General features: G+C 38.3%; 1 protein-coding gene across 1 annotated transcript in view; it reads right to left on the reverse strand.

Moving 5' to 3' along the window:
- Nucleotides 1–18251, reverse strand: part of MCTP1 (multiple C2 and transmembrane domain containing 1) — a 271275-nt gene that overhangs the window by 173381 nt on the left and 79643 nt on the right. Inside the window, exon 2 of the mRNA XM_005145967.3 lies at nucleotides 677–791. Within this exon, the coding sequence (XP_005146024.3) occupies nucleotides 677–791 (115 nt within the window). The remainder of the gene's footprint in view (nucleotides 1–676; nucleotides 792–18251) is intronic.

Raw genomic sequence — 18251 nt, forward strand, 5'->3', positions numbered from 1 at the left:
TTAGAAGTATTTTCCCCAGTCCACTTTTTACATGGGGCAACTCTGATCTGTAGCTGCTGACAGTTAGAATGAAATCTAGTTTCCATTTTGAGGAAAGCTAACCTCTCTCTGCAGAAAATAAAACTAAAACTCCAGTAGCCTCTTTTCAATCTTAGGCATATTTACTCAGATACAGACAAAAAGTGCTGCCTACCTAATGAGCAAATACCTTTAAATAAAAATAATGAATACCTTTAAAATACCTTTAAAATAAACGTCCTGTAAATGTTTTTTACACACTGTGATTGCTGGTCCATTTATCTACTTAATTTTATACGAACTCCAGAGTAAGAAGTATGCCAAGATCCTATATATATTTTCAGCGTCTTATCCTCACTATCTCTGTGATAAGGAAGCTGAGCATTTAAAAACTAGTTCTTGCAGACCTGCACATCCCTAGTTGTTCTTAAAAATCATTAAGTGTATTTTTGACTGAGATAAAACTTATTGTAAACCTTTTGAAACACCTTCATATAAGCTAACATTCTTGCCCACTGTCATTTAAACTACATAGCTTTAAACAGAGCTTAATGAAAATACTTACAATCTTAACTGTTACTTTAATACCCTCATATAAATTTGCCCAATGGACAGGTGACTTCCCAAACATTAAGGAAGAGTTAACCAGTGTACTTACCTCCACGGTCCCGTGCTGCTAGATTCTGTCCTCTTCTTAGAGTAATGTCCAACTGGTACATTCCGGGATCCCCTGAGGGAAAATCTGCATTACTTGTTCCAACCAAATTTGTTCTCTGGAGGAGAAAAAACAAAAATGCAATAGCTAATGTTACTAAAAGTTTCATGTAAGGTGTATTGTATTGGTATCACTATCCTGTTGAACTGCAGATGGTGAATGGCATCCCATTCCTCCACCTCAGAGCTAATACAACACCAAGACACCTGCTCCTGCCATCAGTATCACAACTTCTAAGGATTCTTTTTTCTTAAAAAAAATATACCAAAACAACAAACAAATTGGTTGACATTTCAATGGTTACATTTATTATTTTAAAAGGGTGGTTGAAAAAAATTCTTTGCTACCTGTATTTATTATGGCAACCTCCACTTTAATTACATTCACATACTCTCCAGGCCCACTTGAGTAGGATAATTAAGATAAAACAGAGCTGGACATTGAAGTACTAATTGGACTTGGTCACTACCTATACCCTCAAACTCTGTAACAGTCTTAATCTCAGCACTGAATAAAGATATAAGAGTTAAGAATTTTGTCAGCTAATGCAGTACTTTGCAAGATATGAGGGGTTTTTCCAGCTATGGGAGAAACCAGGGAGGGTGAGGAGAATCATTAAAGATATTAAATAAAGCTGTAGGTCTTCATTTTTAGTTTGCCTGTATGCCAGGGCAAAGATAAGATTAGTAGAGTAGTTATTTATATAAACAGTATCATAATTTTGGGGGTTTTTTTAGAGGAAGTATGACTGTGTCCCAGAATGCAAGGGACTCTTTGGTCTGCATAGATAGTAACCATATTTCTATCCCAAGTGACACCAGAAATCATATTTCTTAGTATATATAAACTTTTGGAAAATATTTTTAACATATCTCTCTGTAAGTAGCCACTAATTACAGAGCATGCTCGGAACATCATATTTAAATTTAAGACTAGAACAACTATATCTATTATACATTTGCAGTTCATACAGGAACTATTATGCTCCTGTATTATGTATATAATACATTAATGTATTATACACACTGAGCACCACAGTTACAGGTTCTCATTCTAAGAGCTAAATCTTTTATGACCAGTGTTATTAATATTTTATTATCTGATTATGGGTCCTCTGCAAGAAAAGAAGCATGACAGAAACATTTCAGAGACCACATGTGTACTAACATCTATATCAATTCAAGAAGAAACTCTTGTTTCTCTTCCTACTATGCCTCTTTGCTTTTTTAACGTAATAATAAATCTAAGACATGAAGAAAGCACAAAATAAAGGCATTTTAACTTATGGCTGATTCTCGTTTTTCCAGGGTTACCGCTCTGAGCCTCAGCACATTAATCTTTGCTGCAACACATACTATGCTGGCCAAACTATATAGTGACATGCTCATCCCTTCTACAGCAATAAAATTTATAGAATCATAGACTGCTTGGGGTTGGAAGAGACCTTAAAGCTCATCTAGCTCCAACCTCCCTGCCAATGGGCAGGGACACCCACCAGTAAAACCAAATAACCTTAATGTGGTGCTTGTGTTGTACCTCAGGAGGGAAGGGAGAGGGGATGCCATGAGGAAGAATCAGGGAGGAGGTTACAAATTTTGGGAGACATCATGTTTCCTTTGTGTCTGCAAGCTCTTGTAGAAGTGTAAGAAAGGCAAAGGAAATCTTGGTGTTTATTATTTACTTCGGAACACAAGTTTCCTCTTTCAAAATACCCTGATGAATGCTGGGGCTGAGGATGAGGCTGAGGATCCAGCCAGTATGCACCATCTTCCTTGTTTCTGGCTAGACTAGATACTAAGTATTGCAGAGGTGGGGTGGAAATTCACTACTGTCAATCTGGCATCCTCCTGTAGTCAGCGCATTGAAAAAAGAAAATGGAAATAAAGATGTGGTGAGTGAGGCATTAGTCATTTAAAAGAAAGTGATGGGTGCCTTCTGCAAGACTCTTGCAAGGAGTCTTGATAGTTTCAGGCATGCCACAATGACAAAATTATAAGGTTAGGAGATTTCAAGAACAACACCAAGTGAAAGCTCATCTAAACATTTTCTCTGAAGTACACTAATTATGAACTTCTCTGTGAGAGTGGTGAGGCCCTGGCATAGGTTGCCCGAAGAAGCTGTGGCTGCCCCATCCTTAGCGGTGTTCAAGGCTGGGTTGGAAAGGGCTTGGAGCAACCTGGTCTAGTGGAAGGTGTCCCTGCCCATGGCAGGGGGTTGGAACTGGGTGAGCTCTAAGGTCCTTTCCAACCCAAACCATTTTACGATTCTATGATTTTATATTTTGGGTTTATTCATCAGTATCCTACTCTGAATAATGAGTAACAAATTAAAACTAATTTTCAATAGTCAAGTCTGTTTTGCCCATGATGATAATTAGTGCATAATCTCTCCCTGTTCTTGTCTCAATGCTCAAGACTTTCATTCTGTCTTCTCTCCCCTGTCCAATTGAGGAGAGCAGAGACAGTGTAGCTTTGGTAGGCACCAGGCATCCAGGCAGGATCAACCCACCACAGTGAGTAGCTGCACACCCGTAATAAAGGAAAAAGCTATCCCAGTTTTTGTACATCCAACACTTCTACCATATGAAGGGCCAGAACCTAGTTTCACCTCAGCGTGCAAACAAAATGACAGCACTTTGAAACTTGTAGAGTGCCTAAAATCACTGCTATTTCCTCATAATATCATTTTACACAGTTTGCTAAAATATAGTACAAAACAAAAAGACAGTGAAGCTGACCCTGGTAACTAGGCATTACCAAAGTCAGGGGTAAACCTGTTTAAGTCATGCTAGTAATTTACAGCTGGAAGATGAGACTCAGTAATATCATTTGTGCTATCTTCATACAAAACACATTACAAAGTTTCAGTCTAACTCATTAACTTCTCCCAGAATGAGAACCTGAAGATTATAACCAGTAAACATCTATCTTTTACACTACCATGAATACCGGCATTCTCCCTCAAAGCTCTTAATATTTCTAACAGTTAATCAGCTAAACCAACCCAAAAAAATCAATGGCTTTGCTGCCCTCCTACAGCTCATATAGCACACACTAGCATGACTTTGTGCCAGCAATTCAAGGGATCTAAGAGACTTAAGGAAATCTCTGCTGAAGACAACTAATACCACTTCAAGGGAAAAGATCTTAAAATTGAATACAGTTTGTTTGATGTCAAAATCTAGTCAGTATTTTAAGAAAAAAACCCAGACCTGTAAGACACTCCCTGTTCCAATAAGGAAAAAAAAAAACCGTAAGTTTTGTGGTAGAGCTAAAAAAAAAAACGCTACAAACCTAACATTTTCCTGTGCTTAAAAGTATATTTTGGAAATGTCTATGAAGTAGATTGAAGTAATACTCTCATATGAATCATTTAAGCAACAGGTTATGGCTCTGTTGATTTCCATTTCAATATTATGCCAGAAGATACAGATTAAGACGAAAAAAAAGCATTTATTTTTTTCCAGCAGAAAACAAAGGCATCAGCATCAACACTTCCTTTGGTAGGTAAAAGAAAACAGAAACGTGAAAGAAGTCGTATAAAAGGAGTGAAAAGGAAAGCTAGAGATGTGACCACACTGACTGTCTGTGTGCTGGGGTCACCGTAAGGAAATGGGATGGTGAAATAACCAGCATTCTTTCTGCAGTTGCATAGAATGCACAAAATCAAATCAAAGTGTCCTGCAAGAAGGAAGCATCAGAACATCAACAGTTCACAACGTGTTTCAAAAAAAAAAAATCTACATTTTTGAACTAACTGAATTTTTTGAAGTAATCTAAATTTTTTTAACTGTGTCTTCAATATTGCATAAGCAGAATTTTCCACACCAGTTATTGCCTGGCTCAAACTGATTTCTTCAGTTCATTTACACTGGTCAAAGCTTCATGATTTGAAAACACCTACCTGCAAGAAATTCAGGAATTCTGAACATCTAGATGGCTGTCAACTCCTTGTTAGTGCAACTAATGGGAACTGACTGTGCTTCAAAGTTACCACAATACAGTCAAGTTACAAACGAGTTTTAATTTTGCTGAAAGTATTTGCAAGAGTTATGCTGATCATGTCCTACACAACAGTTTGTATGCTAGTGTACTGATTGATGGTAAATCAGAAAGAATTGAGGAACTTCTGAGTAAAGGCAGTTACACAGCTTCCTTTGTCTCATTCTATTCTATTTTTCTTATTCCCTAAATAAAAGGGTAGGTGTATAATGTGAATACATTTCAACAGCAATATAAAAGCACATTCTGGGATTTTAAATACTATGGGAATGTGCAGAAATTATCAGCAGTATATTATATGAACTAATAGTTGATAAAACATGTATGTGCTTTGGGTGGGATTGGCTAATTCGTTAAAAGCTCATCAGACAACAGATATTTTCCATAGATGCAACACAATAATTTATAATGAATGTGAAAAGCCACAACTGTTGTTGTGAAGCTTTTGAAGAATATGTACTAATGAACCATAAATCTGTATTTTACATATGTGCTCCTTATCACACAATGGCAATGACACTCAGTTTGCAGCCACTTACTCAAATCTACTATAAAATTTTACTTCTGCAGCACCACTTACAGACTATGACAGTAAAGCAAACAGAAAATCCCTTCTCCACCATGATTATAAATTTATTCTTGAACAAAGCAACCACAACTTCCTTCCCAGTTTTGCCACACTCCATCTTGGCCTTCTCATCCTCCCCCCATGTTCTTAGCCTAATCTTTTGTATCACAAATTAAAAGCTCTCATCTGTGAAAAGCTACTGCTGTAATCATGCCACATCCTTCCAGCATTATCAGTGCTTCTTACAGACAGAATAGCTCGCCTACATTGTAAGCACAGAAATTTGGACTGTAAGCTTTTCAAAGACTGAAGAAAGTCTTTGTTTTCATATACAAGTAAGGACTGCTAATTCTTTGCTGCATTTTCCATCACATTTCTCCTTTAAAGTACATTGTCTCCATCTCCTTTAATGGGTTGTGTCACAGGTTTTTTGAAAGCCAAAATATTTTTTACACTTTGTTTACCCTTGTATTGCACTGCTTTGATGAATTTAAAGCTTTTTAATCTACTATTGATGAGTACTTTTTTAGAAGACATAAGTTGAAAACTACTATATGTGGTATTGTGTGTCTTGAGTTGTAACTACAGTTTGTTGAAGATCATAAGTACCAAAATATGAGTCCATTTTATGAGAAATTACCTACTGTTGCCCAGCACTTCACTATAGATTCTGCTTTTAGCTAAACACATTTTTGCCAAGAATTCATCAGATTTGACACATTTTACTCTCTGAACAAAGTGTTTTGTCACAGCTTCTTAGTTTGCTCTGGAACTGTCTTTTTAGCACCTTTTTTTTCTGACAACGCTTCTTCATTAACCCAAGACACAGCATGTCTAGAGGAGGTCCATCTTCAACAGCTTTCATGGTGGAGCCTACTGTTGATAGACCCCTGTGTCCTCACCAGTGGCTGTACAGTCCTTTGCAGGAAGACAAAAACTTCCCCGACCACCACAGGTGCCTTCTCAGGGGGAGCTGGTTGATGAAGATGAATGGAGGGATGGGTTGTGTATAACTTCCTTCTCAATAACATCACAGAGGAGATCAGGAATCACAGAATCACAGAATCCCAAGGGTTGGAAGGGACCTCAAAAGATCATCTAGTCCAACCCCACTTCAAGAGCAGGGTAACCTAGAGTACATCACACAGGAACTTGTCCAGGCTGGCCTTGAATATCTCCAACGTAGGAGACTCCACAATCCCCATGGGCAACCTGTTCCAGTGCTCTGTCACTCTTACTGTAAAGAAGTTCTTCCTGATGTTAATGTGGAATCTCCTATGCTCCAGTTTACACCTATTGCTCCTTGTCCTGTCACTGGACATCACTGAAAAAAGCCTAGCTCCATCGTCCTGACACCCACCCTATACATATTTGTAAACACTGATGAGGTCACCCCTCAGTCTCCCCTTCTCCAAGCTAAAGAGACCCAGCTCCCTCAGCCTCTCCTCATAAGGGAGATGTTCCACTCTCTTAATCATCTTTGTGGCTCTGCGCTGGACTCTTTCAAGCAATTCCCTGTCCTTCTTGAACTGAGGGGCCCAGAACTGGATGCAATATTCCAGATGCGGCCTCACCAAGGCAGAGTAGAGGGGGAGGACAACCTCTCTTGCCCTACTAACCACACCCTTTCTAATGCACCCTAGGATGCCATTTGCCTTCTTGGCCACAAGGGCACATTGCTGGCTCATGGTCATGCTAGACAAATCAAAGCACTTCTGATTTGACATACCTGATTAAAACTGAAAATGTGCACAATGATTAGGATATTCCTACTCCTTACCTTCAAAAATATCCTTTGCAACACAGAATAAAGAAATGTTCTACCTAGTTTAAAAAAAAAAAAAAGCTATTTTCTACAGAAGATACCAGTATTTCTGGAACAGGTTGCCCAGGGAGATGATGGATGCACCATCCTTGGAGACATTCAAGGCCAGGCTGGATGCAGTTCTGGGCAAGCTGATGTAGTTGAACATGTCCCTGATCATTGCAGGGGTTGGACTAGATAATCTTTAAAGGTCCCTTCCAACACAAACTACTCTATGATTCTATGATTTCTAACCCATGCTTTTGGCTGATAAGCAGCAAACTACACAAATCATCCAACAAAAGTAGCCTTAACACTGCAGACATGTAAACAGATGCACACATATCTGGATACAACCAAACAAAAGTGACTACTAACCCTGTATCACTCCACAGCACTGAGTTCTTCTTATGCTTTTATATGTGCAAAAATTGATATGGTGAACTACAATTTCAGAAAGCAAACAACGTGAAAACATTCAAGCACAACATGCTTGCAACATCCTGTATAAAAGGAAGCTTCTTGTCAATTAGAGGAAAACATTGTCTAAACACATTTTCTAAATTGCCTTGCATTTACAGCCTATAAAAATTAGATCCTTATTTATACAAGCCTTAAAGCTGTGTTAACAGAAAAACAATTTATTACTGTGTATATTTACCTGGGTTATCTCTATTAAAGCATAAGGGTGGTGAGGCACTGGAGTGGGCTGCCCAGGGAAGTTGTGAATGCTCCATTGCTGGTGGTGTTTATAGCCAGGCTGGACAGAGCCTTGGGTGACGTGGTTTAGTGTGAGGTGTCCCTGCCCATGGCAGGGGGCTGGAAATAGATGATCTTAAGGTCCTTTCCAACCCTAACTGTTCTACGATTCTATTCTATGATTCTATAATACAAAACTTTATTTTCTGGTATTCAGAAATCAAGAAATAACTTGCTTTTCAGAAGCAACATATAAACCAGAAAGAACTGGTTTTGACATGTTCCCAGCACAAAAGCTTCTCCAGTTAAACTAGTACTATCAAATGTACTAGAAATATCTTTCCAGAAGTATCTTTCCTAGCTGCATGGAAACAAGTAAAGACAGCCACATGAGGTTTCAATATAGTATCATTAGCATAATTACTTGCCAGGGACTTCAGCTGAACAGGGCAAAGGCTTTTGAAGGTAGCAATTACAATTAAGATCATTTTGATTTGAAAAAAATTACTCGAAAAAGTGGAAGCTGAATTCATCTTGACCTATATTCAGGTGAAGTCTACATTCAAAAGCACAGAGCAAGATTATTCAGAGGTGAAGGTTTCATAGCTTCTAAACAAGACCAAGAGTGTCAGCTGTTTTTGTGGCTTTAAAGGTATTTTCTTGCATGATTTTTACCAGTCTTTATAGCAGCTGGTCACCGAAAACCTTCCTACTGACAACAGTTAAACTGGTATGTCCAGAAATAGTTAAACCAAAATCCGGTATAAATAATGGAACAAATGATGGCAAAAAAGAATCTGATAGAAAAAAAAAAAAACAACAACTTACAGTGAGGAGGACAGTCAAGTGAAAACCATGCAATTTTTGGAGTTCACAGGAAAAGCATATAAACATATAAGCGATGGGTATTAGTTCTGATATGTTTATGCACTTTTTTCCCCTAAAAATTACCCACAGCCTTACAGGTATTATATTGTTCATGCAAGCTCCTTAATTCAATAGAGGCATCTACTGCATAATCTTTGATACAAGAGTGAGATGCAAAGTAATGACCACAGACCCATTTCCTGCAGTCATCTATCCAACTCCAGAATAAACCCCTACCAGTATAACTAACTATTCCAGGGCCAGAGTAATTACACCAGCAATAATAAGGCATATATGAGCCATTATCATATTTATGAACTCTCATTTGAAGGAACTCTACTTAGAATGGAGATAACAAAATTAGCTGTCATCTTTCAGGAGGCAACTGATCACCTTCTCTCATGAATTTATACTGTGAAAAAAAATTTCATCTCTTTCTGAATAGAGATAGTGCCATTACCATAAAAATCATCATGCACAACTCTCAAAAGATTGATTTGTTTTAGCATCTTTGAGTAAACTATGAGAAACAGCACGGCAATTGATAATTTTTTTGGAAGCTAAATAATCTGTGCGCGCCCACAAACCCAGCATCATTACAACTGGAGAAGCTAAATGTGGGTGAGCAATACCAGAAAATTAAGCTGAAGATTCATGCACAGTCAGCACCATTGGAATGAACATTCCTACCGGTTCAAGACTTGTGACAAAGCCTTAACCTTGCACCAATGGGCCAGTTCTGCTGAAGTGACAGCACTTGTGACAGCTCAACATGGCCTTCCTTTCAGCACTGGTTGCTTACATCACCTACACTTTCCACGTTTTTGTGAGGCACGTAAATATTGTGAAGTAATTTACCCTCCTTTGAAGAACCTACAGACATTACAGGACTCCATCTTACAGCTGTCTCAACATCTGGTAAAGGGTCCAGGAGAAACTGAATGGACAGCCTGCCATAAATCCCAGCTCTTGACCAGTAGCATCTTTCATCTCAGGCCTGAGCTGCAGGCAGAGGACCTGCTGTCCCAGCACAGGGGCACTGACATTCCACTATATAGAAAGGAAATGGACATTTGACATTTCTGTCACTTAGCCTCACACTGAATCCCACAATAGGAGATGTAACACCAGTTCCACAAGATAGAATAGAAAATAAATAAGCAAATCAACTGGCTGCTACCTATCAATTTTCAAGGACAAGTGAGGTCAGGGACTTGGAGAAACAAAGTGCTCTGGCTCAAGCAGCATTTGGAGAACGTACCAGTTTATACCAGGAGTCACTCTCCTAAAACATCAGCCTTGGATGTGGTACGTCCAGGTTTGCCTCATTCATTGCTGCTGACCAGGAAGTTCTATCATCCAAGCGGACTGGCACATGCCCAAACACAGTAGAGTAAGGAGAAGAATTGATTTTCTTGCACAAGCAGATGGCTTGCTACAAATCCCATGGATATTCCCAGATAATTAGAGCTGTCTTAAATGTAAGCGAGCTCCAGAAGAGATACTTTCTTTACACCATTACTGACATACTTCATTTGCCCTAGCTATCTGTGCAACCTGGTGGCATATATAGCCTCCTGGGTTAATTCCTCCAAGGAGGATAGTTAAACAGAATGTAATTACTTTGAAACTCAAGGCAATTTGATCAAATGCCAAATATGCTGAAATTTGTTGCAGTATCCTTCTCCCTAAATCCATTCCCCACCCTGTTCCCTTCATGCATTTTTATTTTAGAGGCAAACTGAGCAAAAATTTATCCTAAGGAAAACCTAGAGTCACAAAAGAGAAACGTCTATTCTTAGCTCTGGAGATAATATTAGACAGGAGAATACCACTCTTCATTTGTTAGTAAATAACAAATAGTGTGCAAAATATTCTTAGAGAAAATTTTATTATCAGATTATTCATCTTACTTGTGAAAAAAAATATTTACAAAATATCCCATGGGAATGTAAAGATTATTACTTGCCTCAGTCTTTAGTTACCAGAAGTATAACGAGCCTTGATAAATTACAGAGTAAGGCTTGAAAATACATTTAGAGTGTAAAATAAAGCCCTAGGGAAAAAAAGTGAATTAAAGGAGTTTTTCATGACCCCTTCTCCTTTTTCAACAGCTTATTTTCAGTTTTAGGGGTCACCCTACACTTCTTCCCATTCTGCTCAGCACTGGTGAGACCATATCAAGCATTGCAAAGGCCACCTGGTACGAGAGAGATACGGACACAGCACACATTTAGACGACTCTGATCTGGGCAAGAGCTTCAACTGGGCTGTCTCTAGAGGTCCCTGCAAACCTTGGCCATTCTGTGATTCTCTACCACTTTGAAATATTGTAATAAATAAAGCATAGGCTGACCTCAGCTACCTTTCCTCAAAGTGCCATTTTGCCTTTCACCTCTGATTGGACTGAGATGGCAGTGCTGTTATTGGCATTCAGAACTACCACCCTCTTCACCCCTTAAAAGAAGAGTACGTCCAAGATAGCAAGATATGCATAAAACCTGAACACTTCAAAAACAATCCTAGCATTTATGCTGCAGTGCTCACATGCATTGTAACTTAAACCCTTCCCCTCACATTCCAGTATTCTTCTGTGAAAGAAATGCATTATTTTCAAAGGTACAGCAAGACATATTGTGTATGACTGTACAAAGATGAAGTTGCTTCCTGCGTGCACTTTAGAGTGTACTTTATCTGTACTCTCAAAAACCCCAAGAGTATAATCTTCAAAAAAAAAACCCTGCTTTTTTAAACAGAATAAATGAAAACACTCATGGAATGAATTAGATCTGACTTTCATCTGTGCATAATTATTCAGTTTCAAACACATGCAGAAAGAATGAGACATTTTCATTTTAAGATGATTATTGGGAGTTACGTGGCTGTAACATGCAAGGAGATGAAATCACACTGAAAACACAAAATAACACACTTTTATTTTCTGTCCAAATCAAACCTTACATTCCTAAAACAATCGAACTGTGAATCATTAAAATCATGTCTGCTTTTCCTTCCTCTATTTTTTCCAAAGACTAAGTCTCAGGCAGATGCAACACTACCCTAGTTTCTAACAGTTAGGTGTTTCTATCATCTCTAGAAAAACTTGCAATGCCACACACAAAAATCCTCTCTCTTGCCTGAAGAGTGCAGAATTGCCCTGCAAGTCAAACATGGCACATGAAGGATAACTCAAGTAGGAGCTAAAGACAGGTGTCACATCCATATCAAATATGATATGTGAACAATTAGCTGTCTCCATTTCAAAACGAGACAAATACCTGAAGCCAACGTACATGCAACATGCATCATTCCCTCAGAAAAAAAATCATCTGTAGTCATTGTATTTAAGAATACACTGTCCATATCTTCACAATAGAACACCATACTAAAATATTGCTAACTTAGTTTTTCATATTATCCATCATAATCAATTATATACATAAATACACATGTACTTTATGTAATCTAGGTTATTCAGGAGTATTCAAGTTATATGACAAAGTTATATCTTAAATTCCACGAAACATAACTATCAAAACATGGCATTTGAATTATTTTGAATTAATTACAAAGCAAATACAGCAATAGTGTCATTACCTGTAAAACAACACTAAACTGCTTCAAAGAGGAACTTCCTTACTGCTGGTGATACTCACATGTCAAAAGACCAGTAACACTGGCTTGTTAAACAGAAATTGCAAAAACATTTTAAAAATAAGGCTTGAATTTTTCAGACAAGGGCAGATTTACTTGACCATGTGCTGCCTAAATATTTTGACATGTTTAATTGCTATTAAGGAATGACAGTGTGTTACAGCCATAAAATCCGCAGAATTCCACAAACTACTCAACAGAAGGCAGGTATCCAAGAGCAATTTGAAAGGAAGAGTGGCAGTTTTCAAACCACCAAAACTGTAAGTAACTAAATTACTAAGATTCTTCTCTTAACATGAAGAATTTAGAAAAAGAATTACAACAGTGGGATTTCAGAAAATCTTCTGTATTGTCAGTTACTGCAGAAATAAGTCTGCCAGTGCCTGATACTTCTGTCCAATGTGATTTTGTATGTTCTAAACTGAAGAAACAGTTTTCCTCATTCTCTATTATCCACTTAGGGCATGCAGTTTCCATCAAAACCAAGCTTTTAATTATTTTCAAAAGAGTTCTTAATTACCCACATTTTAAAGCAAGATGCATATAATACCATACCAGAGCATGTTAGACCTTATTAAAAAAAACCCTGATTTCCTACCTTAACAGGTCCAAACTGAGAAGTTCCTCCAGCTTTCACCTATCTAAAACAGTATTACCTGAGTGAGTTTAAACATCTTTAGCTTCACAAAGATACCTGCAAATCTGGATAAGCCTCCTGAGCTGGCAGCTCCTCAGTACTGTTCACCTCTCGCTGGTAGAAGGAGCTCTGCGCAAGCATCATTTGACTGCTGCTGTGAGCTGCAGCTACTCAGAATGAAAGTAAGAGAAGTCTTGATACATGAATAAGTTTCAACACATATTCGGGGAAATGACTCAATTATCTCCAGTTCTTTAAACACTGAAAGCTGCTTCCTTCCCCCACCGCCACTGCAGAAGATGCTGTAAGCTGAAGAGTTCTAAAGTTTATTTATCAAATATTGCTGTGAAAGAAATTTTAAAGTTTAACTGTTGCACATTATAGATCATCCCTACACTGACTTTTTTTCAAATATCACCTTGAGCAGAGCAGCTTTAAACTTAGGTATTTGTTGTAATAAATGCATATATAAGAATTTCATTACAAAAAAAAGAACACATACTTTCTATCCTAATATATTAATTCTGAAAGTATTTTGAGATTTAAAAACAGTATTCAATACCACCTGATACTCATCTCACAAAATTTTAGAAAAAATGCTTCTTGGCTATTAAAGAAAGATATTAAATAGAAGTTGAAATAATAAGGAAGCAGTAAAAATTTAAATTGAATCCAACTGAGTTTCAATATGCATACAGTTATAACTGAAAAAGTATTCCACAACTGTATACACGTTGTTATTTATTTGGCAGACGAACCTGTCCAGTCTTACATACAACATGATAATTTCATAGAATCATAGAATAGTTAGGATTGGAAAGGACCTCAAGATCATCTAGTTCCAACCCCCCTGCCATGGGCAGGGACACCTCACACTAAACCATATCACCCAAGGCTTCATCTAACCTGGCCTTGAACACTGCCAGCGATGGAGCATTCACAACCTCCATGGGCAACCCATTCCAGTACCTCACCACCCTCACAGTAAAGAATTTCTTCCTTATATCCAGTCTAAACCTCTGCTGTTTAAGTTTCAACCCGATACCCCTTGTCCTATCACTACAGTCCCTAATGAATTTATTTATTCCATCTCTATTCACTGAAGAAAATCTTTAATTTAGCTTGAATCTTGAATATGGGAAGAGAAATGGTTTTCCTCAAAATCTGTATCTGTATCTCTTTGACTTTAACTTTTTTATTTCTGTTCCTTTAATATCCCTGTGCATCTGACTGCTTCTGATCTATGGGGTTTCAGTTTTCTGGGATTCACTTTATATGCAGTACACATAATATTCCACAGCCAGCAAGAAATGAGAAGCATTTGGAAATGAGGGTTTTCTCTTCCTAGGCCTCCCAGTTCCACAACAGCACTCTGGATGCTTGGACCCCTCCCACGTTGTTGCAATCTCCTGAGGAATATGCAAGTCTAGATTTAAATCCAGTGATGTGATTCTGAAGTTTATTGAATAAACTTTATCGATAATCAGAAAACACACAACAAACTGCTGTCAAGAATAAAAACTACTTTTCTCAGGAAGTTGTATTTTAAACATTGAAATAACTGATTTAATACATATTATTAATGGCTGTAATGAAACACCATTAGGAATTCCAGATTTTTCCCTCAACAGCACCTTGCTGCAAAGCAGAAGAGTTGGTGGAGTTAGTTATCTCACATCACACAGTGGCCAACTTACACACTAGATTTGGTTAGAATGTTCCACCTTTTTCTCAATTCTAGTTTAGTTTATCAGTTCAAAATGATGGAGTTAAATATGCTTTTGGTATTCATTAAAAGACAAAAAGTAAAAATCACTCCCAAAGAAAACAAAGCACATATCAGAATCACTTGTCTAAGGAGACCGTGACTACAGGGTCTGACAGACCTGGATGTGAGGCAACACACTGAAATAGTAGAAAATGTCAGAAATGGGTGCAGTAAAAAAAAAAAAAAACAACTTACCACTCACATTGCATGAAGAAAGATCATACATGTGACATATACATGACATGAATATGACCATATATATGACACCATCAAAATCTCCATGCCAACAGGTGAAGGGGTTTTGCAGACATCTCTACCAGCACCCAGAAGTAACTAAAGAAAATAGATTAACAAGGACTAAAGCATCCCCTTTTTCTCCTACAAGATACATTTTCACTAAATCAATGAAGTTTTATTTAAAAAACAATAGGGAGTGGTGGCTTTGTTATTAAGATAAGGATCTGTGTAGCTTTTATGGCTTCAGATACATGCATCTGCCCTTGCCCATATAATTTAATTCCTCTATGCCTCATTTTTGACCACTGGATGCAGCATAATAATTCTCCCTTCTTTTGCGGATGAGCAGCAACTCCCAAGAAAAAAAGTCTATTTTTGGACTTCTTTTTCTGTTGTTTTTCTGAAAATGCAATGTATCCCTCTTAGTTTCTGAAGGGTCATTATTATATAGTGTTGCACTAACAAATGTTTTGCAAATTTGGTTTTTGAAACCCTATTACTATAGGTGAGAAATCAATTATTTGGAAGTTACAAAAGGTCTCGCAGCTCTCTGTTATGAGAATTAAACAGAATGGACTTGTCACCCTACAGAGGTCAAGCTGGGCTTGTTCAGCCTGGAGAAGAGAGACCTTATAGCAGATCCCAGTGCCTAAAGGGGCTACAGGAAAGCTGGAGAGGGGCTTTGGACAAGGGCCTGTAAGGACAGGACAAGGGGGAATGGCTTTAACCTGATAGAGGAAAGATTGAGATGAGCTCTCTTAGGCAGAGGTTTTTCCCTGTGAGGGTGGTGAGGCCCTGGCACAGGTTGCCCACAGAAGCTGTGGCTGCCTCATCCTTGGCAGTGTTCATGGCCAGGTTGGATGGGGCTTGGGGCAGCCTAGTCTAGTGGAAGGTGTCCCTACCTGTGACAGGGGGTTGGAACAAGATGAGCTTTAAGGTCCTTCCAACACAAAACAGTCTGTGATTCTATGATAAAAGGATTACAAGGAAGGTCAGACAAGGGAGGTTGAAAGAGCCGGATCTGCTCCTCCTGGAGAAGAGAAGGCTTGGAGAATCTTAGCTGAGGGTATAAATATCAGACAGGGTGAGTATGGAAAATGGAGTCTTGCTCTTCTCTGCAGAACCCAGAGTCAGTACAAGGGGGGATGTCTATAAACTCGAATAAAGAAAATTCTATATGTACATGAGGAAAAAAGCTTTTTACTGTGAGGCTGGTCAAACACTGGATAAGGTTGTCCAGAAGTCTCCGTCCTTGGAGACACTCAAAACCCAGCTGGACGCAGTTGCAGGCAACCTGCTCTAGGTGACCCGGCTATGAGCCTATGGGGCAAAAAGAACTCAAGAGGTCCTCTGCCAACCCCAGCCACTTGGTACTTTTGTGAAAACCTTTACTTTTTATCTGACAATGTAAAAAGAAAAGAACTGTTTGGGGAACCACTGATTAGAATCTCATTTTTCAAGACACTTTATGCTAAAAGTCTTCCTACACTTGTCAATTAAATAATTACCAATGCTACATTAACTTAAAGAACCCTATAATAAAGTTCAATTAAAAAAACCCAACCAAACAGGCAAACAAATAATGAAAGCCCCAGATTAACAAAATAAACCCAACAGGAGGTCCAGTGAAAATCCATATTAAGAAATAAAATAAGAAATGTCAATTATTATTTTCTTACAAGCTACTCAAATATTTGTTTTCATATTCTCTAAGCTCTATACAGATTGTTTTGCAAACAGATGCGCACAATAATATGAACACTATCTACAAAAAATGTAACAAACTAGATTATTTAATACAATTTATTTAACTAGACTATTTAAATAAAATAATTTAGAAAATTTAATCTTTTAAGTGACTGCTTTGATAAAAATGAGAGCATGATGCATCTTCTTGCTCCCTAAAGTATTCTGAAATTTCTGATTTCAGCTGAACAAGCTACTTTGCACAAGAATGCCCACCAATCCTGCTAACATACACATTGTTCCACCACTCAGCACATTGCCCATATTGAGAGCTCAAAGGCTTGTTCATATAGCATGTGCTATAGAAGCCATTAGTCTCTGCTGTGAATATGTACAATGGCTTACATATTTGCTTTGTTTTACTTATGATTATATTTCTGAAGCAGCTTGGTCACTCTAAAAGGGTAGGTAAGTTTAAGTAAGGACAAGGGCAGAATCTGGATTTGGTAATCTGATAAAATTAAACCTGCTACAGTGTAAGGTTAGTCTATCACACAGCTGACCTTAGCTGTTCAATAAAGGTGATAATTTTTATTCCTGGTTTATCTGTTAGTTGACTTAGACTGGTTTAGACGTCACTATTAATTTTTAGTATTGTGCTTCAAATTTTTGGAGAGAACTGATAAGTAATTAATAAATTAGAAAGTTTTGTCAATTTGAAACATCAACTTCCATGTCAAATTATTTTGGGGTTTTTATTTAGCAAAAGGATAGCATCTATGGCATTTAAATACTGGTGGAACACTTACATGTCAAAAACTGATGGCTTGGCTTCACGAGCGAAGATTTTCAGAAGGGCTTTAAACCATGCTTACTACAATTATGGTGACCAAGGGCACGTGGGATATGCAAATCTAGTTTGAAAAAGTGTGCTTACACAATCAGGGAGTGTCCGACCAGGACTACCAACTCCTGAGTAATCTCGAGCTACCCATGCTCTGGTCCGCCCGCATGCAAGGTTGGATCTGCAGCTTCCAATGCACCTTGTCACCTACGGATTCGACCCTCACCTGTCCATACCAACAAGTGAGAGCAAGCCCTTCCAGCCTGTGCAGTGAAGTTTTTAGGTGAGGGGCAGTGTGCGCAGAACTGGCCTCACCCTTTACACCTGAGGTTTAACTGCCGGGGCCTAGTGAGCTGGGACAGTGACAGCAAAGTCTTCAAGTCCTAGGTTTTATAAAAGTTGCTTGACTGAGGAGCCACTGGTGCGAGGCTACCATCTGCAGGCTTATGACTGAATGCCTCTAAGTCAGAATCCCAGCTAGACATAACGACACCGCAGCACCGCCAGCACCTCAGTGAGCTCGCGGTAGCTGTCGCTCAAGACTGACCCAGGAAATTACAGTCTTGCTCAAAACACTGGAGAAGGAAAACTCCTATGTTCAAACACAGGCTGATGGAGCTCGTCTAGCCTTGTATGTCAAAAATAACTTAAGTTGAAATCATCATGTCCTTGGCTTAGTCCTCAGCAATTATTCTTCTAGATTTCAAAATTACCCCTATCTGATTAGTATACTAACCTCTGAAGATCCTGCAA

The sequence above is a fragment of the Melopsittacus undulatus genome, chromosome Z (assembly GCF_012275295.1).
Source record: "Melopsittacus undulatus isolate bMelUnd1 chromosome Z, bMelUnd1.mat.Z, whole genome shotgun sequence".
NCBI lineage: Eukaryota > Metazoa > Chordata > Aves > Psittaciformes > Psittaculidae > Melopsittacus > Melopsittacus undulatus.